This window comes from Lithobates pipiens, unplaced genomic scaffold (assembly GCF_037356315.1).
Source record: "Lithobates pipiens isolate NorthernLeopardFrog02 unplaced genomic scaffold, aLitPip1_a1.2 Scaffold_19, whole genome shotgun sequence".
In the NCBI taxonomy this organism is placed as follows: Eukaryota; Metazoa; Chordata; class Amphibia; order Anura; family Ranidae; genus Lithobates; species Lithobates pipiens.
Genome location: NW_027507764.1, coordinates 339,271,406 through 339,296,709, shown reverse-complemented (window position 1 = coordinate 339,296,709; position 25,304 = coordinate 339,271,406). Strand labels below are relative to the sequence as shown.

General features: G+C 38.9%; 1 protein-coding gene across 1 annotated transcript in view; it reads left to right on the top strand.

Annotated features, from left to right (window-relative positions):
- The window catches only part of IRF4 (interferon regulatory factor 4), a 39,229-nt gene extending 15,102 nt beyond the window's left edge, over nucleotides 1-24,127 (top strand). The window contains exons 2-9 of the mRNA XM_077492107.1: nucleotides 439-666; nucleotides 12,646-12,832; nucleotides 13,870-13,964; nucleotides 15,917-16,058; nucleotides 19,909-20,016; nucleotides 21,513-21,866; nucleotides 22,830-22,942; nucleotides 23,857-24,127. Of these exons, the coding sequence (XP_077348233.1) occupies nucleotides 466-666; nucleotides 12,646-12,832; nucleotides 13,870-13,964; nucleotides 15,917-16,058; nucleotides 19,909-20,016; nucleotides 21,513-21,866; nucleotides 22,830-22,942; nucleotides 23,857-24,000 (1,344 nt within the window). The 5' untranslated portion in view covers nucleotides 439-465 and the 3' untranslated portion in view covers nucleotides 24,001-24,127. The remainder of the gene's footprint in view (nucleotides 1-438; nucleotides 667-12,645; nucleotides 12,833-13,869; nucleotides 13,965-15,916; nucleotides 16,059-19,908; nucleotides 20,017-21,512; nucleotides 21,867-22,829; nucleotides 22,943-23,856) is intronic.
- Nucleotides 24,128-25,304: the final 1,177 nt, after the last annotated feature.

Here is a 25,304-nt window from a genome sequence, read left to right as displayed (position 1 = left end):
ATGAGAGATCAGCATCTCCTCTGTCAGAGCTCCAGTTGTGTAGTAATAGCTGTACTCCTGGAGCTTCATAAAACTCTTTAGGTGAAACCAGAGAGATAAGTCAACAAGGTGGCATGCACCTTTTTGGACTTAAATCATTGTATGCCAGCACATTTTACAAAGCGGTGGAATTCCTGGAGCTCAGCTTTAAATATAATAACAGATTATAATAATAATCAAAATGACTTGCAGTAATCATCCAATTTCACTGGAAGTTATAGTTAGAAAAACGTATACCTTCATGAAAGCTTCTGTTACTTTTTTCTTAGTTTTAACTTATTGCTACAGAAAGACATCGCATTTCATGTATTAGGTGGCATATCACAGAACATGTAATAGCACTAAAGTCTACAGGTTACAGGCATTAAAGCAATGTTGCCTATGCTCCTCTCCTAACAGTCGTCAGTAAAGAGGGTATAGACTGGTATGAACCAAGACGGAGATTGTGGAATGACCCCGATAAGTTGTGGAAATGGAAAACTAAGGCAATGGCTGATTGAACAGATTAACAGTGGGAAGTATCCTGGATTGGTGTGGGAGAATGACGAAAGAAGCGTTTTTCGTATACCTTGGAAACATGCCGGCAAACAGGACTACAACAGAGATGAAGATGCTGCTCTTTTTAAGGTAACTTTTTTTTCAGGCCTCTAAGACTAAATGAGCCACAAATAGTTGTAAAAAAGTTGAATTTTTTGGTAGACTAATGACTAATCTGTGTCTGATGATGTGAATGATTGCGATGCGATAAGTAGACTCCAGCCTTCTTAAGAAGTGATTTGCATTGGGGGTAAAATCCCTTCTGGTGACACATTTTATTGCATTTTGCCATAAAATCTGATCTATAAAATATATTACCATCACAAATGTATATTGTTTACACAGTTTAGGAGAATTCAAAAAGAAGATCAGAATTTAATTTGATGCCTCACATATTTTAAGAAATGTAAGCTTATATTTAATGGTTTATGTTTCTGTATGAAACGTAATGGGATTTATGTACTTGCTGTTTGTAGCTAATGGTTTTATGATTAAAACTGAACTTTGTTTAACCACTTACAGACCGGACCATTTTGCTGGTCAAAGACCAGACCACTTTTTGCGATTCGGCACTGCGTCGCTTTAACTGACAATTGCGCGATTGTGCGACGTGGCTCCCAAACAAAATTGACGTCCTTTTTCCCACAAATAGAGCTTTCTCTTGGTAGTATTTGATCACCCCTGCGGTTTTTATTTTTTTGCGCTATAAACAAAAATAGAGCGACAATTTTGAAAAAAACACATTATTTTTTACTTTTTGTTATAATAAATATATGTTATAAAAAATATATAAATTTTTTTTTTTCCCTCAGTTTAGGCCGATACGTATTCTTCTACATATTTTTGGTAAAATAAAATTGCAATAAGCGATTATTGATTGGTTTGCGCAAAAGTTATAGCGTTTACAAAATAGGTATAGTTTTATGGCATTTTTATCAATAATTTTTTATTATATTTTTTTTTTTTACTAGTAATGGCGGCGATCAGCGATTTTTATTGTGACTGCGACATTATGGCGGACACATTGGACATTTTTGACACATTTTTGGGACCATTGTCAGTTATACAGCAATCCCTGCTATATAAATGCAGTGATTCCTGTGTAAATGACACTGGCAGTGAAGGGGTTAACCAGTGGGTGGCAGTGTAGGGGTTAAGTGTTCTTAGGTTAAGTGTGTTACTAACTGTGGGGGGGTTGGGCTTTCATTTAGTGAACACTGATCTCTGCTCCAATCACATGGAGCAGAGATCAGCGTCACTAGTTGCTAGGCAGAATGGAGAAATGCTGTTTACAACGGCATTTCTCCATTCAGCCATCCCGTGAGACCATGGCAGGTATGCCCGTGGTGATCGAGTCTGCGGGACCCGCGACCAGACCCACGGGGGTCCCGGCCGGCACGCAAGCAGGTTGCTGGCGGCGCACTCACGATGGCAGGGCAGCATTGAAGATTGGACGTACCTGTACGCCAACATGCCTGCCCGTGCCATTCTGCCAACGTACATCGGCGTGCGCTGGTCGGGAACCAGTTAAATGTATTATTCTAAAGCCACAAAGGATATATGGTCACTTTGGGAGTCATTTACTAAAACTGGAATATGCAAAATCTGGGGCAGCTGTGCATAGAAACCAAACAGCTTCCATGTTTTATTGTCAAAGCTTAATTGAACAAGCTGATTGGTTACTATGCACAGCTGCACCAGGTTCTGGGCGCACCAGTTTTAGTAAATCTCCCCCCCCCTTTATGTGCACTAAGGCCCCTTTCACACTGTGGCGGTTTTCAGGTGCTACAGCGCCAAAAATAGTGCCTGTGTAGCGCCTGAAAAAACCGGCCCCTTTCACTCCAGTGAAAAAAGTCCTGCTAGCCGTATCTTTGGAGCGGTGAAGAAGTGGTGTATTCACCGCTTCTAAACCGCTCCTACCCATTGAAATCAATGGGGCAGCGCGGCTATACCGCCGGCAAAGCGTGGCTGCAGCGGCGCTTTGCGGGCGGTTTCAACCCTTTTTCGGGCGCTAGCGGGGGTTAAAACTGCCCCACTAGGCGCTGCTAAAACGAGGGTAAAGCGGCGCTAAAAATAGCGCCGCTTTACCGCCGACGCCGCTCCCGCCCCAGTGTGAAAGGGGCCTAAGTGCCTTTGCATAAACATTAATTAATTAGTAAAAGTAGCAATGACATCACCACTGTGCTGCACATACCTGTGAACAAAGCAGTGCTGGGGGAGGGACCAGCAGGCTCCACCCACTAACAGGTTGCCTGCAGAAAACTACAGGAGAGACAAGACCAGTCACCCTGCACAAGGAAATAGAGCAGGAGTGACTGGTCCTTATACAGGCAGCTTCTAAGCAGAAGCACCGTTTCACAAAGGATAACTGTACAGATCTAGAAGTAATATACAAAGCACACCAAGATTCAAATAAGAATATGTATGCCTCTTATACTTAGACAATATATGCTTATTCCAAATGTCAGCTTTAAAAATGTCATGTAAAACTGGCTATACATATATCAACCAGTAAACACCCCTCTTTCATGCACATTGAAAATGAGTATTTGAAAGTTACCTAAAAAGTTGTGTTACAGAAGCCCTCAGAATTTTAGCAATAAGATGTGCATTTAGGAAAATTCATATGACTTTCTTACTATAGTGTTGGATACATTCAGGGTACCTTTTGATGAATTGTTATACTGTAAATCTCTATGGAGTTTACACCAAAGTGCCTATGTTACAGCTAACAATCAGCATCCCTCTTGTATGCCTCTAGAGCAGGCTATAAATGGTATAATTTAAATAAGTAACACAGAAAGTTTTTTTTTTTTAGACACTTTTAGTCAGAAAGCACATGATCATAAGTCCCAACCATCATGATATCTATGGGACTGTCCCAGACTACAAGTGCAAAGTGAGACCACTTAACCTCCCTGGCCGTATGATTCAGTCTGGAATTAGGTGCTGAAAGTGGTACAATTATTTTGCATGGAAATCTGGCGTCTTATTTTGTAGTCCTGTAATTCTTAGGAATAACGCTCTTAAATCTCTTCAAACCAGAGTCTAGCAGACATCCCGGGTATGATAAAGTTTATAATATAATAAAGAATAATAAAAAATATTCAATAATGTAATCAAATCCTAAAACACTGGAAAAGGGACATGTTTTGGTTGCTATGGACAATCTCCAAATTTCAGGCAGAAAAAACAGTATTTATAATATAAAAGTGCATGCAGGGCATTGCACAGACCACTAGGGACAAAGGGGGTGTGTATTTTTTAATACAGTACTGTAATCTGTAAAATTACAGTGCTGTGTGTGTTTTGTGTCTTTTTACTTTTTTGAATTTGCCGCCGTTCTCCGCTCCCGTGCGCCGTAACGTCCCAGGGAACGGAGCTCGGCGGCATTCGGCACTGTGAATCGAGCGGAGGACAGCTCGATCGCACAGCGCGGAGGACATCGCTGGATCCAGGGGACAAGGTGAGTAACGCTCCCTGTGTCCTCCCCTGCATCGAGCGGAGCGATTCCGAGTCTGGCTCGGGGTTACCGCTCCTATCAGTAAATTCCCAACCCGAGCCAGACTCGGGATTACCGCCAGGGAGGTTAAGGTAAGCCAGCTTAATAAAAGTGGTATGTTCTAACATGCACACATTTATTGTAGTATTTGGAACCTCTACCAATTTTTTTTTAAATTCACATTTTAAATTAGTTAAGCGGTATGTATGTAGTAGATTGCTCCTCTGTTATTTGGAGGTACATAGCCTGCAAGGGTTTCAGGCTACTAGGATGGTTTGCTTTGAAGCTGTTCCCTCTTAAAACACTGATAAACAAGGTTTAGTGTTTCTTTAACAATACTATGTATCTATAGTACATTATAGAAAATGCATAAATACACCAAAGATTTATACTGCCAATTATGCCTCTTCCCCACATTGACTGTGATGTTGATTTACTAAAACTGGAGAGTGCAAAATCAGGTGCAGCTCTGCATAGAAACCAATAAGCTTCCAGTTTTTTTTTTTTTTTTGTCAAAGATTAAGTTAGCAGGTGATTGGCTACCATGCACAGCTAATATTGTGCTCTCCAGTCTCAGTAAATCAATCCCCGGTAATGTTTTCCTAAACCAATTAACCTGGTGCCATTATCTCCCAAGACAAAATACCATATGCGAAAAAGACTATAGTAACTTGTAATGCATTCACAGAGATTTCTTTGTAATAAGTCAAACCATTATTTATTAGAAAATTTCAGGTAATATGTTACCTCCCTCTAAGAAACCTCAAAATCAGTTAAAAGATGACAGATCTGTCAGAAAACAGGCACGGTCCCAACCACTAAATTGACCATATATCAATCAACCTCCCCCCCTCTATTATATCACCTCTTCTTGCGCAAACCCCCTGAAATCCCCCCTCCTAGCACAAATCCTCTTACTCCACCCCCCTCCCAACACAAATCCTCCTAAATCACCACCATTTCTAGCACACACCCCCAAATTTCCCATCCTTTAACAATGCATATCCACTGATGCCCCAAATTTCCCCTCTCAACACAAATCCTCTCCCCCAATCTCCTTGTGGCACCCCCCCACATAAAAACACAGTGCCCAGGAAAGTCGCCCCGCCCACCTACCACTTGTTTCGGCCCTAACTATGCCATTGATCTCCCCTAGCTTCTGGATCCCATGCTGAGTGGCTGCCCTGCTGCTTTGAAATCAAAGGAGGTCACCTGTTGCTTGGCACATGTGTTATTTCATTTTCTCAATGAATGCAAAGCATTCTCTGATTGGACGAGTTGGAGAGGCAGGGCAGAGACGTCACACTCACTACTTTGTCAGTAGTGAGGTAAATGTATACCAGAACTGGAGTGTGAGAGGAAGCAACAGCACAAGGAGATATTTAAGATGCACGCTGATAGGAATAGAAAACAGAGTGATAGAGAGATGAGCTCATCCATGTGCTACTTCTCTTTTCACTGTCCAGTGGCTGGCTGGGGCAGATCCAGGACAACCCAGGCTCAGGAGAAGTGGACTGAATGATTCTGGCCACCAGACTGAGTATGTCTAGCAGCAAGAAAAAGTATGGCAAGGGATATCTTTGCATTCAATCGAAATATTGCAGCGGAAGCTGGTGTGTTTTATCTGTTTATTTTTATCTTGGGTTTGGCTGGAGTTCTGCAGAATACAATACCACTATTTACCATATCTTATAAGAAGGCATTTTTGTGTACATATGACAGTGTACAATGCTGTTGTCAATTAAAAGGCTGGCTGGTGAATGAGTCCATTCTCATTCTCCTATGTTGTACTCTATTAACTGTGGCTTTGAATGGATTTGTTTTATGTGAATTTGTGGTTTGTGGTGCAAGCTGTGCAGTCGTCTTTCTAAATATATATGGAAACAAGTGAGAGTGAATCTGTGTGCACTAATCTTATTAACTATCTCACTTTGACCATTTAAAGTGTTAGAAAGTGCACTGATTTATTTAACCAGTGTATTTAGAAGAACTTTGCTATTTGATACTAATAAGGTCGGACAAGCTGTTACAAGTTTAGACTTGTAAGTGCCCATACTTAACCTTCCCCGATTTGCACTGAATTACTGAAGCTCCTGGATTAGCATGACAGCTATGGAACTAGTATTTTCAGATGGAGATATGGATAATGAAAAGTCCACTCTTCTGTATAGATTGCAGTTAAATAACATTAGATTATAAGAATATGTTTTCAAGCATTTAAGAAGAGGATTTTACACTGGTTTCATACTCTAAACACGTATAGCCAATTTGTTTCTCAGTTTTGGATAGAAAAAAGAAGGTTTTTTTTTCTTCTGTCTCTGTCCTATTTCTATGCTCTTCCTGAAATAGAGATGCAGCAGGAAGTGAGAAGAAATCTCCCCATATTGATGGTAAATCCCTCCCAAAGCCGCATTTACATGTATGCACTGCCTACATTTTAATTTTAAATCGCACCTCAATGCACATCCCCAGTGGACTAAAATTCACAGCTAAGAACCGTCTGGGAGCTGTGCTGGGCTAACAAAAAGTGCATGACTATACTTAGATCTGTTGTGCTGTGCTGGCAAAATCACAACATGCCTTAACATGCAACATAACGTACGTATGTTAAAGTGGAAGTAAACCATTCTATCGTTTTCAGTCAAGGAAGCTGCCATCTTGGCCTCTAATAAATCTTCAACTGCCATAATGCTGCACATGTGATCAGTTATGAAACCAGCAATTGGATGGTTTGAAAGTTTGGTTGAGAGCACAACCAATGTGAAAGTTAGTATTTCCGGCATGCCGGGAATCTAATTGTTTTTTGAAACTGGGTTTACTACCGCTTTAATGTGAGTGCAGTAACACACAGCAGAAATGTTAATCAAGCCCCTTTTTTGACTATTGTCACTGGATCAGTAGTCCCCATTGGAAAAATTTACCCTCATTGCTTTTTCTGATGAGAGCTGTGAAATTTAAAATTTCCCATCGCCCTTTGATTTAGAGACAATGATCACCTGGAAAAAAAGATAAAGTGAATCTACCTAGAAGGAGACACAGACAACCTAATAATCCTTCAACTCCTTCCCTACACTATCCAAAACAAAAGTCAAATTAAGATCTTTATAAACACTTTAACACAGGGCTTGGCAACAGGTCAACCTGGCGATTGCAGCCATTTGGCAGGCAAAACACAACCACACTAAGCTGCCCCTCCATCAGAAGTGGTTTACACCTTTCAGACCTTAGATATGATCAGTAATGGGCATTGCAGAGTTGAGGGAAGTCCTAGGTGCCTCCTTGCTTCTGACGTATCATATGGCACAGCCTAAGGCCCCTTTCACACATGCGGATGGTATGTCCGTATTTCATCCATCCATTTGCGGATGAAATACGGACATGCATTCATCCCTATGGGATAGCGGGTGTCTGCGGATGAGCATCCGCAGACACCCGATTTCGTCCGCATCCGAAACAGTCCGATTCTGCAGACGGAGGAAAATCCTATTTTTCTATCCGTCTGCAGAGCGGATCGGACGAACACGGACAGACGGTCCGTGCTCATCCGATCCCCATAGAGGAGAATGGAGAGCTGACAGGGCGGTCCCCGCACAGTGTGGGGAGACCGCCCTGTCCGCAGCCAGCTCAGCGGGGACAACGGAGCGATCCCCGCTGAGCGAGCGGATCTTCACGGGGCGGATCATTACTGATCCGCCCCGTGTGAAAGGGGCCAAAGGGATACCTGGCAGGAATTCCCTCACTCTCCTGGATGCCGCTGTATCTGATGTCTGGTGAGTATATCTTACAGAAAGAGAGAAGGGAATTTGTGCAGTGACCTATTTTAGCTTAGGGGGTAAATGTTTGTACTGAAGAGGGACTATTTTGATTGTGGGCTAGAAATGTGTGATACTTACTCTTGGCCTCTGCACTGTGAGTTACATGCTACTGACCCCTGCACTCTGCATTATTTACTCCTAACCTTTGAACTCTGCGTTACATGCTACTGAACTGTGCACTGTGTGTTACTTAATCCCAACCCCTGCACTGCCTGTTACATGCTACTGACCTTTGCACTTTGAGTTACTTACTCCTGCACTGTGTTACATATTACTGACCTCTGAATTGTGTTACTTACTCCTGACCCCTGAACTGTGCTTAACATACTACTGACTTCTGCACTGTGCACTACTTAACCTCCCTGGCGGTACGATTATTTCGGATTTTAGGTGCTAAAAGCGGTACCATTATTTTGCATGAAAATTTGGCGTTTTATATTGTAGTCCTGTAATTCTTAGGAAAAACTCTCTTAAATCTGTCCAAACCAGAGTCTAGCAGACATCCCGGGTATGATAAAGTTTGAAAAATGAAATCATAAATTATAATATAATAAATAACTATAAATAATTGTACCAAATAATAATATAACAATAATAAAAATTATTCAATAATGTAATCAAATCAAAAACACTGAAATTTGCTCAGTTGCAGAATTGTCACTGTCATTACTTTTCAGTATTTGATGACGGATCTCCCCACAAATCGCTATCGCTCAATTCTGCGAGTGATTACAATTTATTATCGCTGTTTTCTAGCTGGTCTAAAACCATTTTTGATGTAAAGTGACAGTTTGGTTGCTAGGGACAATCTCCAGTTTCCAGGCATAAAGAACAGTTTTTATTATATAAAACTGCATGCAGAGCACTGGACAGACCACTAGGGACAAAGGGGATGTGAAATATTTACATACAGCAATGTAATCTGTAAGATTACATTATACTGTATGTATACTGTCTGTTTCACTTTTTGAATTTGGCGCCGATCTCCGTCCCCGTGCGTCGCAACGCTCGCAGGGCATGGAGATCGGCGCTGTGATAGATCGAGAGAGGCACAGCTCGCTCGTACAGCGGGGAGACAACGCTGGATCCGAGGGAGAAGGTAAGTAAACCTCCTCCTGGATCCAGCGATGCGGTCCCGAGTCTGGCTCGGGGTTACCGCTAATGGTACAAAAATTCCACCCCGAGCCAGACTCAGGAAGACCGTCAGGGGGGGTTAATCCCTCTTGATCCTGACCTCTGCACTCTGTTACTTAATCCTGACCGCTGTACTGTGCATAACATACTACTGACCTCTGAACTATGTGTCAGTTATTCCTGACCCCTATACGCAGAGTTCTTACTACTTACCTCTGAACTCTGCATTACTAACTAATAACCCCCGAACTCTCTGTTATCTACTACTGACCCCTGGAGGCTTTAAACCTTCCTTTAGTTTTAATGGAGCCTTGCTAGGTTATATACTTTTTAAAAACAAATGTACTCTTTACCCTGGTGATCTCTTCCATGTTGTTCAGGTAGAACACCATTACTCCAAGGTTACCTTCTCCTGTTTTAACAGAACTCTAAATGTTATAAAATCTTTAAAGCAGCATCATTGCAATGGGGGAGATTTACTAAAATTGGTGCACTCAGAATCGGGGGGAGCTGTCCATAGTAACCAATAAGCGTCTAAGTTCAACTTGTTCAATTAAGCTTTGACAAGAAAACATGGAAGCTGATTGGTTTCTATGCAAAGCTGCACCAGAATTTGCATGCTCTAGTTAGTTAATCTCCCCCAATGTGTATAACCCAGTAGTACTGATACATAGGGGGGCATTAACTAAGACTAGAGCAGCTGTACAACCAATCAGCTTCTATCTTTAATTTTCAAAGCTTAACTGCACAAACTGAAGATAGAAGCTGATTGGTTACTATGCATAGCTGCTCCAGATTTTGTCTGTTTTAACACCCCTCACATTTTTTATATAATATAATATGTCATTATATCTTTTCATGTGACAACACTGAAGAAATGACACTTTGCTACAATGTAAAGTAGTGAGTATACAGCTTTAATAACAGTGTACATTTGCTGTCCCCTCAAAATAACTCAACACACAGCAATTAAAGTGGTTGTAAACCCTTACAAACCACTTTGACCTACAGGTAAGCCTAGATTAAGGCTTACCTGTAGGTCCAAGAAATATCTCCTAAACCTACACGGTTTGCCAAAATACAGGCACCGCCGTAGACAGCGGCACGCAGGTGCACTGAGCGTGCTGCTGTCAACGGCGATATGCCGCAAGTGCCAGCTCCCGTGCGCATGCGCGGGAGTGACGTCATCGTATCTTCGTCGAATGACAGCGGCGGAGCAGCGAGACCCACCGAGAAGATGGATGCTCCGGACTACAGGGGACAGCGGTGACTTCGCTGGCTCCTGTGTCAGGTAAGTGACACATAATGGACTACTATGCGATGCATAGTAGTCCATTATGCTTTACCTTTGCAGGGAATCAAAGAGGAAGTAAACTCATCAGGGTTTACTTCCTCTTTAATGTTTAAAGTGTAATTTCTTCAGTGTTGTCACATGAAAAAATATAATAAAATATTTACAAAAATGTGAGGGGTGTACTCACTTTTGCGAGATACTGTGTAGGACATTATTGACTTATAGTATTGGAGCAATTTTACCAAAGACATTGATACAGATCAAAGAGATGCCACAAGGCCTTGATAATAAAGAGCAAGCATATACTGTACACTACAAAATACATATTAATCATATAATAGTAATTGATATTAGGACACTGTTTAAAAATATTTATTAAATGTCTTAGTAAATAAGAATGATTTGTGAGGTAATGGTGGTATTGGGACATAAATACAAGATGTGTTGTACTTATGATAAAAACTGACAAATCAGTACATTTAAATATCTAGTATTTTGTTATTGTAAATGAAAATAGGAAAATAAGTCAATTTCTTTCCACCTCCCACATCTTCTGAGTTACTATTAACTGTCCTGGTAAAGCGAACTTTTCAGTGAGTCATTTACCAGCAGAGGGCTGTCTGCTTTTCTAAGTACTATCATGTTGAGGCTTTACGTTGGAATAGGCAGCTCAATTATCTGATGCAGGAGAAACAGTAATGTGGTATACGCTTCCTGTGTGCTCAATGTTTTCCAATAGAAACCCACCTTTACTGAAAAATACACCATGCTTAAAATTTGAGAAATCAAAGGCAGGAAAAAATTCTTCTGTGACATACATGAGGGATTGCTCCAAAATAATGTTAAGAAGAAATGTTTTTTTTTTTTTTTTGCTTTTTAATGTTACACATGGTTTGAAAATAATATTTTTACAGTTTACATAACACAGTCATTTAGCATTGATGGGTAATTTATACCTATAGAGGTGATATATATATCAGGGTCAAATTTATATTTAAAGCTTCTATAATCACAAAGCTCCTAGCTCTATAAACCTCACTAATAAACATTCAGCCCAATCTGTACAAGACAGTTGCAAAGCTTTGTTGCCCATGCCTTATTTAATTTCAGTGATATTATACATCATAGTTTCAACAGAGTGTAATATGTGCAAATTTCTATGTTGTCATACTCGATTCTACACCATATTATACCCAGGGGTGGTTTTATTCATCATGCCTTTACCCTGTACTTCCAACTTCTACCGTAATGGACTGGTAGCCATACCATAGTATGCTACCATACTATACAATACATACATACTATATATACACTATACATACCATACAAGCCATAGTAGCAAACTAACAAGATCACACATCATGGACACACAAGGCAGGCCAAGGCCAGACATGCAGCAGCAGATACAGTTTGCCCAGTATGTTCCAGAGAACCAAGCAGAGCAGGGCAAACCGTAGTGGTGCTCTTCTAGCATTCCAGTCTTAGTACACAGACCCAGAGTGGGTAAACTGTAAGTACACATTATAATATACTATTCCAACAACAAACTGTTAGGTAGAGCAACAGCCTGGAACTTTTTATTATACATCGGACTTAGATACTGGCAGTCAGCAACATAATGTATGGGTGACTGTGTGCCACCCCCATTATCCCTGCCGCTCTTGGCCAAGGCCTGTTTAAAACCCCAACTGGGTTATGCTAGATTCATTATGTTATATGAGCAAAACAATTTGCAATGTTAAAGCAAACAAATGTAATGTGAGCCAGAAGCGATTCTTTGTTTCCAATGCTAGAGTCTATTCCATTTTACATATGCCAGATAAACTTCCATAATACACAAGCAAGATTCAGTTCTAGATTATTTTATGTATTTATTTATTATGTTACTTATATAGCGCCACCAATTTACATAGAGCTTTACATATATATTGTACATTCACATCAGTCCTTGCCCTCAAGGAGCTTACAATTTAAGGTCCCTAGCTCACATTCACACATATGAATGAACAATAGTATTTGCCAAAATAGTGTTATTTTATCAGAGATGCCATGTTGCCACATGTGCACTTATATCAGTCACTTTACCACCTCTTAACAACATACCTTAAGTGTAGGTGAAGCTGCTGAGAATATCCTTCACATTACAGTATTCCGTGACACTGTGTCCATAGAGGGGGCATTGGTGGGAAATAGCTATATTATAGAGTTTGTTTTGTTATTTTATTGAGATCTAACCCTTCTGGCTGTTTTGATTCATGCAGACTGATCTATTGTTATTGCAAGACTTCTTTTTGATTGCAGTATATATTTATCACACTTTACAGGCCTGGGCACTTTTTAAAGGTAAATACCGGGAAGGTCTTGATAAACCAGATCCTCCCACATGGAAGACAAGGCTACGCTGTGCTTTAAATAAGAGTAACGACTTTGAAGAATTAGTGGAAAGAAGTCAATTGGATATATCAGATCCATATAAAGTGTACAAAATTGTCCCAGAAGGTGCAAAAAGAGGTAAGACATTCCTCTTCCTACATGTTCCTGATTGAATGATTGAACTGATAAAATAGGAAAGGTATTGGCTCATAAGAAGATAAACCTGAATATAAACCATATGGTATTAATTAGGCATGTCTAAATTTCTCCTCTATTTAAAGTATCAATGGTATGTTCTTGTTTTCAAAAAGCAGAAATAATTTAAAAAACGTTAATGTGACATAAAGTTACCAATATCTATTCTTTAAGTTGAAAAATGGACAACTCCTACAAACCCTTTGTGTAGTAGCCAAAACAGACTCTACCTCATTGCACTCTACTGTAAGCAACAATCTGAGAAAGTCATAAAGAGTGTCTTAGTTACTGATTAGAAGTTTGCCTTGGGGTAGTGTGACACATTTGTGTACATTTCGGGAAATCGTATATGAAACTGTTGCAGATGAACATGGAAGAAGTATTAATTAACTCTTATTTCTTATCACCAATATGGCAGTACGTATTTATAAATGGTCACAACAATAGCGACAGTAAAGGGGTTGATTTACTAAAACTGGAGAGTACAAAATTTGGTGCAGCCCTGCATAGAAACCAATCAGCTTCCAGGTTATTTTTTGTCAAAGCTTAAATACACAAGTTGAAGTTAGAAGCTGATTGGCTACCATGCACAGCTGTACAGATTCCGAGTGCACCAGTCTTAGCAGCTCAACCAATAAAGTGTCGGAAATGAGAACTATATAAATCTTCACCTTTTACGCCCGTCCCTGGATCACTATTCTACTTTAGATTTATAGACTAAAGTCACTACAATCATTTCATATTTCCCAGCATAGTCTATTGCTGTTTTCTATTATACAGTGTTAGTGGTCTGTTAATAATACAACAATAACTGTTCATGGAAAACCAATAATGTCAAGGGGACACTGGTGCTGGAAGTGTGAATTAACAGATGTTATACGTTTTCAAAACTCTATTCGTAATATTATATGTAATACTGAAAGGTGATAAGTTATAATCTAGTGTATTACATATACATTTATTTTGTTTTTGAAATACAGGACTAAAGCAGCTTGGCTCAGAAGACACTCAGTTAGTTGTAAATCACCCATTTGCTGTACCGCAAGCTTACACATCTCTTCAGCCTCATTCTCAGGTATCAGCATGATAATAAGAAAATAATACATTTTATGATTTATAATACATGTTATCAGTTAAGATGATGTAAAGCTTTGTTATGAAGTATAGAATGTTACAATGTTTTAAACAGGCAGGAGAAAATGTAGATCATATCTGCCTGCCATATAGGACTTATACGGCATATAACAATTTGTGATGTGCAAAACTCTGATTGTGCCAATTTTCCAGCCAGTACAATAGGTATTATGCTTTTTTGTACATATTGTGGTTGTATAACAGTTAAATATAAGCAAGCATTTCTGATAAGTGAAAAGTCTCTTGAATGGAACAAATGACCACCAACCTAAAACACTCATATTTTTCAAGAGTTATGTCCATTGATACATAATTTATGAAGCCAGTAGGATTAGACTATTTATATTATCCAGTGCTTGGTGTCTGATGCATTGGACTAATGACTCTAATGTCTCTGGCCCACAGTTTTATTGCTTCCTTGTTTACAAATGCCTTGAAGGCATCATTCTGTCATTACAGGATGCCATTATTACCCTGGATGGAAGCTTAAGTATAGTAAAATGTCACTTTAAAAAACAGTTAACACTTTTAATTGAAAAGATAAATAAAAAGTAATAGAAGGGATGAAATACAGCAAGTTTGTAGTAATACCTATGTATAAAGCCAAAGGAAGATGACCTAAGGGGTTCCGAAAGCTTGTGTCTTTAATAATTCGAGTTAGCGAATAAAAGTTATGCTTCAAACTACACACTTGCTCCATTGATCGATGGGTAAGATGGTGAGATTTTGCTACTAAAAAGGGATAAAATAACTTATTACAATTTATAATTTTTCTCAGAATCTGGTTCTGGTAGTTTTTATTGTGAGGCTCTCAGTAGCGAGAGCAAGTTAAAAGCCAGCAGTTAAAATATATTCAAATAAAAAGTAACACCTAATATTTCAACCTCAACTACTTGAACACAAAGCTTCTGAACCTCAAGCCTTAACACGTACAATAAATTGAGACCTAACATTTAGCCTTTCCACAACACTTAGTCAGCCTCCTAAAACGTAATCCTAACTATAACACTATGGACCTATTCACACACATTAATATGTATTGCGTTTAGGCAACCCATAAATTGAATGTACCAGGAAAGACAAAAAATCATGCATGCACCATTATGTTACAAACAGTGCAATGGCCATTAAAAGTAAACCCCATAATCCCTGTCCCCAACAATAACCTAATTTAATCTCCTAAAGTAACACCCAACGCTAAACTAACCCCCTTTAGTGGTATGGCCACCTGATCCTGCAAAAGGAGCATCTGGGATGGAAACCAAACAAGTCCTGTACTTAAAACAACCAGTTCAGATGCAGGGAATACCTGATCTGTGAAATACCTCTCCTGGAAATCTGCTGCTTCTGATTTCCTCCAGTGCTGCTCACATGAACAAAATCCTAGGCCTTTGGCCATATGATCTCTACTAAAGGAATGGATCGCCCACTCAAAACTCTGCTATTGTTTGGATCCCGATGCATAAGGGAAAGTGAGAACGGACAGCATGCTGATATTGTGGGGTTGATTTACTAAAACTGGAGCGTGCACAATCTGGTGCAGCTGTGCATGGTAGCCAATCAGCTTCTAGAGAGAATGAAAGCCAATCAGCTTCTAACTTCAGCTTGTTCAATTAAGCTTTGACAAAAAAAAAACATGGAAGCTGATTGATTTCTATGCAAAGCTGCACCTGATTTTGCTTGCTCCAGGCTTAGTATATTAACCCCACCACATACATTGCCCAGAGAGCACATTAAGCATATACTATATATATATATATATATATATATATATATATATATATACCTACCTGTATGTATACACTGTTATTTATAACAGTCATAATAAACAGTTTAGTTTTCTCATGTGATCTCAGCATAGTATAATAGAAGCTGCATCTTCCTCTTTGACAGGTGCCACACTTTATGATGTCTCACGAACGGAGCTGGAGGGACTACGCACCAGAACAACCACATCCTGATCTTCCTTACCAATGTGCAAGTGTCCCTTTTACAGCACGCAGTCACCTATGGCAAAACACTTCCTGTGATAACAGTATGTACCTTGCTTTAACTTCTTTCTTCTTTGCTCGTGTTGATCAGAGAAAGGTAACTGAAGCAAAACAGCCTGTTAGTTACAGTTCACTTGACATTACTGTTTTCTTTAGTGTAGTTCAGTTTTTTTAAATGTAAGTAACTTGCAAGATTTTGTTTGGGTTGCGGCACCAAAAAAAATAAGTAAAACATATTTCTAATAAATTTTGGTAAAATGCAAATCACTATAATACCTGGTCCGAAAAAACCCTATATAGGTTAGGTCTCAATAAATTAGTAATCATAATCATATCCAAAAGCCTGTCCTCTAATATATTGACTTTAGTAGGTTTGGTTTATAGTCTTGTAGAACATACATTATTATTAATTGTAATTTATTATGTTGGAATAACACCTGCATGAAACCCTTACCTGGCTCCTTATTGTATGTTTTCATCCAATAGCCAGTCATTTGTTTCCTGCTCTGGGTACAGGTTTTTTTCACCTTCTAACATCCCACCTCTGCCTATCTCTGCCCGGTGCTCAGACCTACAGGCTGCCCAAGACTTAAGTGACACAAGTCACTAGAAGAAAAGTCGGCACTCGGAATGGCATCCAACAGTTTTTATTCTTTATTGTAGAAACACGTGTAACAGCTGTAAAACAGCCATCCTATCAGATGTAGTTACTGTTCTGCAACCCCACTGTAGTCAGACAGCAGCAAGTGCCACATTTGCCTGAATTCATTAGCCACCAGTGGAGACTCCTATGTCCAAACTGTTAGCGTGAATGGACAATATAACATTTTAGAATACAGTGTTTTTTTATGTTTTCTAAAGTGGAACTAGATGAAAAAACTGTGATAAAATAAGATGACACTTTGTATGACTTCACTGGAGTTCATAAGAGGAATCACTGAACTGAATAAAATAGAAACTTAACTGCCTGGAAATCAGTAGATGTGGTTGGCTGATGGACGTTATCTCTTTCTTTGCCAGGGGAGAGCGTGTTAAAATGTTAACGGTAAAAAAAAGAAGAAAAAAATAAACACAACAAAAAGACTAAATACTGTATATACAGTGGAACCTTGGATTATGAGCATAATCCATTCCAGACGAATGCTTGTAATCCAAAGCACTCGCATATCAAAGCGAGTTTCCCCATAGAAGTCAATGGAAACAAAGATAATTCGCTCCGGATTGACTTCTTTTGCATGTAATACCGCATGTGGCCAGAGGTGGGGGGGGCGCAGGAGAGCCTCGGAAATGATAGCTCAGCTGAACTCGGAAACCCTCAGAAAGGCTTAGAAACACTTGGGAATGGAGTATTTCTGAGTGTTTACGAGTATTTCCAAGTGATTCTGAGTATTTTGGAACAGCTCTGAACCATTCTGTGTCACCGGCACCCTCTGGGAAAATGCAGTACTGCACACCACTTTAGCTTGAATTCTGCTTGTTTTGTGAGACAACACTCACAAACCGTGTCAGGATTTACAAAAAAAGTTTCTTGCCTTTTAAAACGCTCATTAACCGTGATACTCGTTAACCAAGGTTCCACTGTATATGTATATATGTACAAGCTTTTTTAGTATAATTTCACACTAAAATGTGTCAGGTATATATATATATATATATATATATATATATATATACACGAGTATATAAGTAAAAAATGTTTATGAAAACAGTATCCATTTTAAACTGTTACTAAACCCACAACAGTGAAATCAACAGTGAAATCAGTCTTTATATCCAGTAAAGCATGTTTGTTATACTCACTATGGCACATAAGGGTTAATCCTTTGCATTGTGTAAAAAGGCTGTTTGATCCTGTCTCCTCTGATCCTTTCCTCCTATCCACTGTCCCAAATATATTTCCTGATAATACAGAGCCAGAGTACAGGCTGCACGTGCTCAGTTTGGTGTGTATTGCTAGAGACTTTATTTTTTTTTTCTTGGGAGGGTGCATGTGATCAGCAAAGGGCCAATCAGCATTGTCCAGATAGAGGATCGGGGGTCCTGCATCCTGACAGGACAGTTAGTGCAGAATAAAAATGCCTCCTACAAGCTTTAACCAGAGACTCATAGAAGTCACCAGACTGCTATATACTGCTGATGAGAACAGGTATTTAGCAGTTTGCATTTACTAAAATAATTGCATTTCCATGTTCTGTGTACTGTGGGAGACTAGATATAGTGAATGCAGGGTCCTGGGTTTAGAAACACCTTAAGGTATTATAAAGATGAAAAACTGTATCATCAATAAGGTTGAAAGGATAATTGATCCAATAATTATTCGTGTCATAGAATGAAGGGTGATATGATTAAGAAAACAGACAAGAAGTGTATACGAGATATATATTGGTTAACAACATTCTAGTATATAGTATACTGGTCATGTATTTATTACTGCCGAATGTATTCTCTTCATTGCTGTGCATAATATGCTTGTCATTGCTGAATATGCAAACTTGGCCACTACAACTTTTTAAATGTTTAACAAAACATAGAGCCCAGCATTCTTCTTCCTGCAGTAGAATTAAAAGACTACAATTGTAAGAAAATGTTTTCTGATAACCATGTGTGGATAATACACATAACAATAGTAGTTTCTACATAAATTCCTTTTTACTTCATATATAGCAGGGATATGTAATTAGGGGATCTCTAGCTATAGCTGTTGCAAAACTACAAGTCCCATCATGCCTCTGTCTCTGGGTGTCATGCTTGTGGCTGTCAGAGTCTTGCTATGCCCCGTGAGACTTGTAGTTCTGCAACAGCTGGAGGTCCGGTAATTATATATTCAGTGGGGGAAATAATTATTTGATCCCCTGCAGATTTTATAAGTTTGCCCACTTACAAAGAAATTAAGGGTCTATAATTTTTATCATAGATTTTAAATGATTGAGACAGAATATCAACCAAAAATCCAGAAAAAAAACGATACACATGTTATAAATTGAGTTGCAGTTCAGTGAGTAAAATAAGTATTTGATCCCCAAGCAAAACATGATTTTCCGACAACAAAATCCATTGGATTTTTTCCGACGGATTTTGGCCCAAACTTGTCTAGCATACACACAGTCGCACAAAGTTGTCGGAAAATCCAATGGTTCTGAACACGGTGACGCTGAACATGTACGAAGGGACTATAAATGGGCCAGCAGGCAATAGCTTTCTTCTCGTAATTTATTTTGAGCATGCGTGGCACTTTGTCCTTCGCAATTGTCTACACACGATCGGAATTTAAACGATCGGATTTTGTTGTCGGAAAATTTTAGATCCAGCTCTCAAACTTTGTGTGTCGGAAATTCAAACGGAAAAAGTCCAATGGAGCCCACACACGCGGATTTTCCGACAACGCGATCCGATCGCACATTTTCCTTCAGAAAGTCCGACCGTGTGTACAGGGCATAACACATAAACATTAAAAATACTAACTTCAATAGGGTTTCTCAAGTCCAAATGTAATGCCCTTTTCTATATGAACATTAATTAATTTGCAGCAGAGAACTAGGAATTCACAACTGGTTTTACCTTCTCGGGCCCCCTGTCAAACAGAGAAATTAGTCATAGATTTAATGTCAAGTGAACTGATGCATACTGACATTGCTAAATTTGGTCTGGGCATCTAAGCTTCAAAAACCTCTGGTTAGGAAAGGTTTAAAAAGGTACAGTTGGAACTCACATTGAAATATATACTAAGGTTTCTTATGTAATCCCATCATGTAAATGATGTGCACATTAGTCTAAGTACTATGCAATGTGCATTGGTTTCTGTTTTTTTCATTTTTTATGTACTTGTGCACAATGTTAAACATAAAAGTGAAAAACTTTAACTGAGCATTGTCAATATTCTTTTTTTTAAAACAGGCTTTCAAGTTACGGGATCTTTTTATGCATGTCCGCCAACAGAGTCACAAACTCCGGGACTTCCAATAGAGCCAAGTATACGGACAGGAGAGGCTCTTGCGTTACCAGGTGAGTAGCTCAATCTAGGTGTAATAATCTGTTCTAATCATTCTATTTACCTTGACAAAAAAGCTGGAATAAAGAGACTGATGTTTTGTTATTTTTGTTTTTATCTATGCAGAAGTGAACCAAAGCCAATGTTGAATGTATGAATATATTTACAAAGTATATAGCCACATGGCAAAAACATATAAGGCTTGAGTCTAAAGCTAACACTCCAGAATAAAGATGTTTTTGTTAAAAAATGAACAATTATTTTCAACAGAATTCAATGAAATATAGTCCCACTTTTCCCCTCCTACACCGCTTAGAATTCCAATCCGCCTTTCAAGGTGTAACTATAAGGTACAAAACTTATTACAAAACAATTACAATTGCTGATTTCGGAGATGACCTGCTTCTATACATTTCTCACCCAGAATCTTCCCTGCCCAGCATGTCTCTTATGAAATAATTTACGGTGATTGACGGTAATTTGACGGTCCTTTATAAGTACCTGTAATAAATAAATCTCTTACCTTGGGTATCTTTACCCAAAAAACCCTATAATCTATACACAGTTAATATTCCTTCCCTGCTATTCTTTATAAATATTTTTGTCTTTAGGAACAATCAAATCTACAATGTAAAGAAAATGATGCTTTGGCTGTTCTATCTTATGTGTCTCCACATCGCTCTTACATTATGGGCCCGAGCTCCTAGTCCTGCTGCCTGAAATGTTGGCATCTAAACGTGGACTTTTATGGTTTTGGGCATGCCCCAAAATTAAACATTTTTGGCACACTGTAGTACATTATGCTACCACATAGTAAGTTATTTAGCTTTAACCCCTAAATGGGCAGTTTTGGCCTACTCAACCCCCCGATAATACAATTTCAAAGGGCTTTAAGCAATTCTTTTTTGTCTTATTTCTCATAGCACGGGGAGACATTCTACATAAGTTGGTATACCCAGAACTCCCCACTATTTCTTTGTTTCTGGACAAATTATGTATTCCACATGCAATAAGTGAAGGCCTCTTTAAGTACAGAATCACGAGATTCAAAAATTCTTTTGCTATTTTGGAGTCTTTCATTCAAAACCTGCCTTTGGACAGCCAAATAATTTGGCCTAATCTCAGACTATTCTATTCATTTTGATAAATCTAAGGCACTCTACCTAACCAACTGTCATAAGCCCCTTGGAGCAATCTTTACCCTTTTATTTGGTGTAGAAAAAGCACAGTGGCTAAGTGGTTAGCACTTCCACCTAGCAGCGCTAGGGTCATTGATTCAAATCTCAACCACAGTGCTACCTACATGGAGTTTGCATGTTCTCCCTGTGTTGCTGTGGGTTTCTTCCAGGTACTCTAGTATCCTCCCACACTCGAAAGTCATGCTGGTAGGTTAGTTGGTTCCTGTCTAAATAGGTTTACATACCTTACAATTTGGGTTACAACATCTCTATGGTATACTGTAAAATGCCTGTGTTTTACAAGCTAATGTACTGTATATTTTCTTGCTTAGACTGCCGCCTTCATATCAGCTTATATTATCGTGACACCCTGGTTGGTGAGCGAATTACAGCAAACCCAGAAGGCTGTAGAATTGCACATGGACAGTGCTATGAAACAAGTCGCTTGGATCAAGTCCTATTCCCTTACCCTGAAGACAACGGCCTGCGGAAAAATATTGAGAAGCTTTTGAGTCATTTGGAGCGTGGTGTCATTCTGTGGATGGCCCATGATGGAATGTATGCCAAGAGACTGTGCCAGAGCAGAATATACTGGGAGGGCCCTTTGTCCATGTACAGTGATCGGCCCAATAAGCTAGAACGGGACTTGCCCTGCAAACTATTTGATACGCAACAGTTTATAACAGGTATTTTAAAATCTTTAAAATGTGTAGAAATATATAGATTTTGTAAGGCGAGGCTTGTCACATGGCATAATTAAAAGCTGCACTATTTATTGCCATGCCATCCAACATTAGGGAGATAACACATTCAGTATATTTGAATGCAACTTTGGGCTTTAGTTTCAACTGTATTACAACTGCAGTTGTGATAAATGGTTTATTTCTTTTGTCCATGCAATGCCAGGATTTCGGAACACAAACAAATGTTATAAAATCTTTGCAGGGTATATGAGCCCTAAGGGTAATAGGGTTTTGAGAATATTATGTGGACACATGTTGAGAGGTTTTTGGCTTTTTGTTACCACTATAGAAGTTAGAGTGAAACAATATTGGACAGTAGAGTCTTGCTTCAAATTTCCTCATCAACACTGAGAAAAACAAACTGGCCAGGAGCATTCCTTGTACTTTCCTTTGGCCAATGATTGTATTTCAATTCATGCTGTAGTTGTTTCAATACCTTTGACAGCTTGTAGAATTAGCATGAATCAAACAAATGTCCCTATGACACTACCTTAATAGGGAAATGCTGCAGCTAATTCTAAAGCATAAGGCGGAGTTGTAAATTTCTGAGTTTAATAAAAATTGTTGGTCTGCTGCACTTAGATGGTGCTTCTGTCTTTCTGCTTGCATCCTGTTTGTAGAGTTCACCTCTTGCTCTTGGAAGGCAGCCACAAGTTTGAAGCAGACCTTAAAAGAGCGTTTCCCTTGGATTCCACATTGGACTTTAATTGCGTTGTAGTTGGACTTTTAGCTGTTTTGTACAAAGACATAGCCTTATGGTCTTAACCCTTTATGCACCATAAATACCCTTTCACTCTGGTCTTTCTTTAAAGCAATCACTTTACTCTTATCTGGTATACAAATCACTAATGCTGTTTTAAATTATTGGCACACATTTTATTTATTAACATTTTATACTTTCACCAGAACTGCAGGCGTTTGCTCACCATGGTCGTCCAGTTCCAAGATTTCAAATAGTTTTGTGTTTTGGAGAAGAATTTCCAGACCCACAAAGAGGAAGGAAATTAATTACGGCTCATGTGAGTACTCTTGTGGTTTTCTTTACCTCTCGGTGCTGTTTGTCACGTTTTTCCTATTTGACATATATAACTATTGAGCTAGAAACCATGTTTTTAGTATTTTTGGTACTATTATTGTCATGTTGCCCTTGTGTAAGGTTTGCCATTGATCATGGAATTGACATGGCTTCAGTTTAGCTGCTGTACCTATTCTTAGCTCCTCAGTTTGGCAACAGCAATGAAATGTGAGAAACAATGGCATTGATTCATTTAAAATAAATAGGCTGCTCACTTTGCAAGTGAATTTTCCCCAGGTGAAATTCAACTTTGCAAAGAAAACCTAATCACATGCAAAGAAAAAAAAAGATTTTTACTTGCCGATGATTGTATTATGGATGTGAGCAAAGCTTCAGCTGCATTCACTAAGCATGGGGGGTTGGGGGAGGGGGGGTGGTGGGTTGGATATTACCTTTCAAAAGGAACACTCTATTTGCCTTTAGTAAATCAAACCCAATGTGTTGCTCCATGGCAGCCCAAGCTTGCCCTCTGTCACCAGATGCTCATCCAGCTCACTTGTTGACAGCCAACTATGCAAGAAAATTATATGACTACACTGACCTCTTTCTTTACTCACAAAAAGAGGACACACAAGAATGGCGAACTCTGACATGTTTCATGCTCATAGGCACTTTATCATAGAGTACACTATTACATGATTAAGTGCCTGTGATCCTAACATGCGCAGGTTTCTCCTTTCATCCTTGTGTACAATTTTTATGAAAGAATTAACAAGAGTTTGCTCATAGCTGTTGTACAATCATCATTTTATTTTATTACGCAATCTTCATATATGTAAAATATGGACATATAACTATATTTGCAGTAAGCTTCATTTGTTTTACTCTATGACCATAGTGTTATACTTTGTTTTCTAGGTTGAGCCAGTAGTTGCAAGACAACTCATTAGCTTTACTGAACAAAATGGAGGACATTTCATGAGAGGATATGAGTATTCAGATCTTATTAGCAGCTCTGAAGACTATCACCGGCCAATTCGTCATGTCCCTCTCCCGGAATGAAGGCCTATATTTAACACTGTGTATGTCCCATGCCCTCATCAACTAAACTGACAAGCCTCATGTGAATGCTATCATTGTTGAACTGTAATAACAGATGTAATAAGTAATAGACATATTGGAGCTTTAACTTAATTCCTTCTGGGGAATGTACTTCTAAAAGAAACATGCTGCATCATCTAGAGTACCTGATCACAGATCAGTATTTTAAATACATATTTTTGTTATGAAATGTTAAATTGGGGTAAACTGAAAAATAACTAACAGGATATAACCTGATTCATGACTTATCAAAAATGGTCTTAGCGATGGATTTGTTCCTATGTGTCCTCTGTGCTGTGACCACACTGTGAGCACTTCCTTTTTTTTGTAAATTTTGAAAATGCTAGTCCCCTGGCTGTCATGATGATCCAGTGGCTAAAAACATTCTGACTTGCTGACCTGGAATAAGTATGCAGATTAGGAGCACTGACTTTACTCAGATTTTCCTGATCTAAATTCAAGGTATTTATGCCAGGGACAGGCAGTCTTGGAGGGTCAGAAATGGCTTCTTCTATATTTCTCTCAGTACAGGTTTTCATGAAATCAGATGCAGCCACCACCAGGTGAAAGCACTGCACTAAAGTAACCATATAACCGTTAAATGATAAATCTAAAAACAACACCTAGGATGCCCTGTTGTTGTCCTCATCTTTCTTTGCCATCGCTTATAAGCTGCAATGTTTTTCACGTAAAACATTGTATTTTCTAACCTCAATAACATAGTTTGATTTAGATATTACATTTTTTTATAGTGTGTTAATATATGGTAGTGTGTTATATACGTGTTGTCAATTACGTTTCAGTAATGAGTCAGTGCTACAAGCACTTCTAAAATTGTATACCTGTTATACTGTATGTTTAAGTACCATCAAGTTATGTTAGTTGGCTAGAACTCTTCTTTGATCTAGTTGGTAGAGTGACAAATCAAATGCAGCAAATATAGATTGTAGTTTTATTGAGAACACTCCTTGTATCCCCATAGCATTGGCTTAAGTCAAAAAAACACAAAATAAAACCCAGGAGCATAACTATAAATCACAAGGAGCCATAGCAACATTTTGATTGGGCTAGTTGAAAACCTAGCTCAGTCGTAGCCATCACTTTGCACTGGTGTTCATTGTAATATATTGCATCTCGAATAACGCCATTTCCCACTACTTCTGGTCGCCGATAAACAGCTTTGCTTACATTGGCAGTCAGTATAAAACTTCCCTTTTATTACAAAGGACTCAGAACCGAAAAATCCCTTTAAATGCATTGGTGGC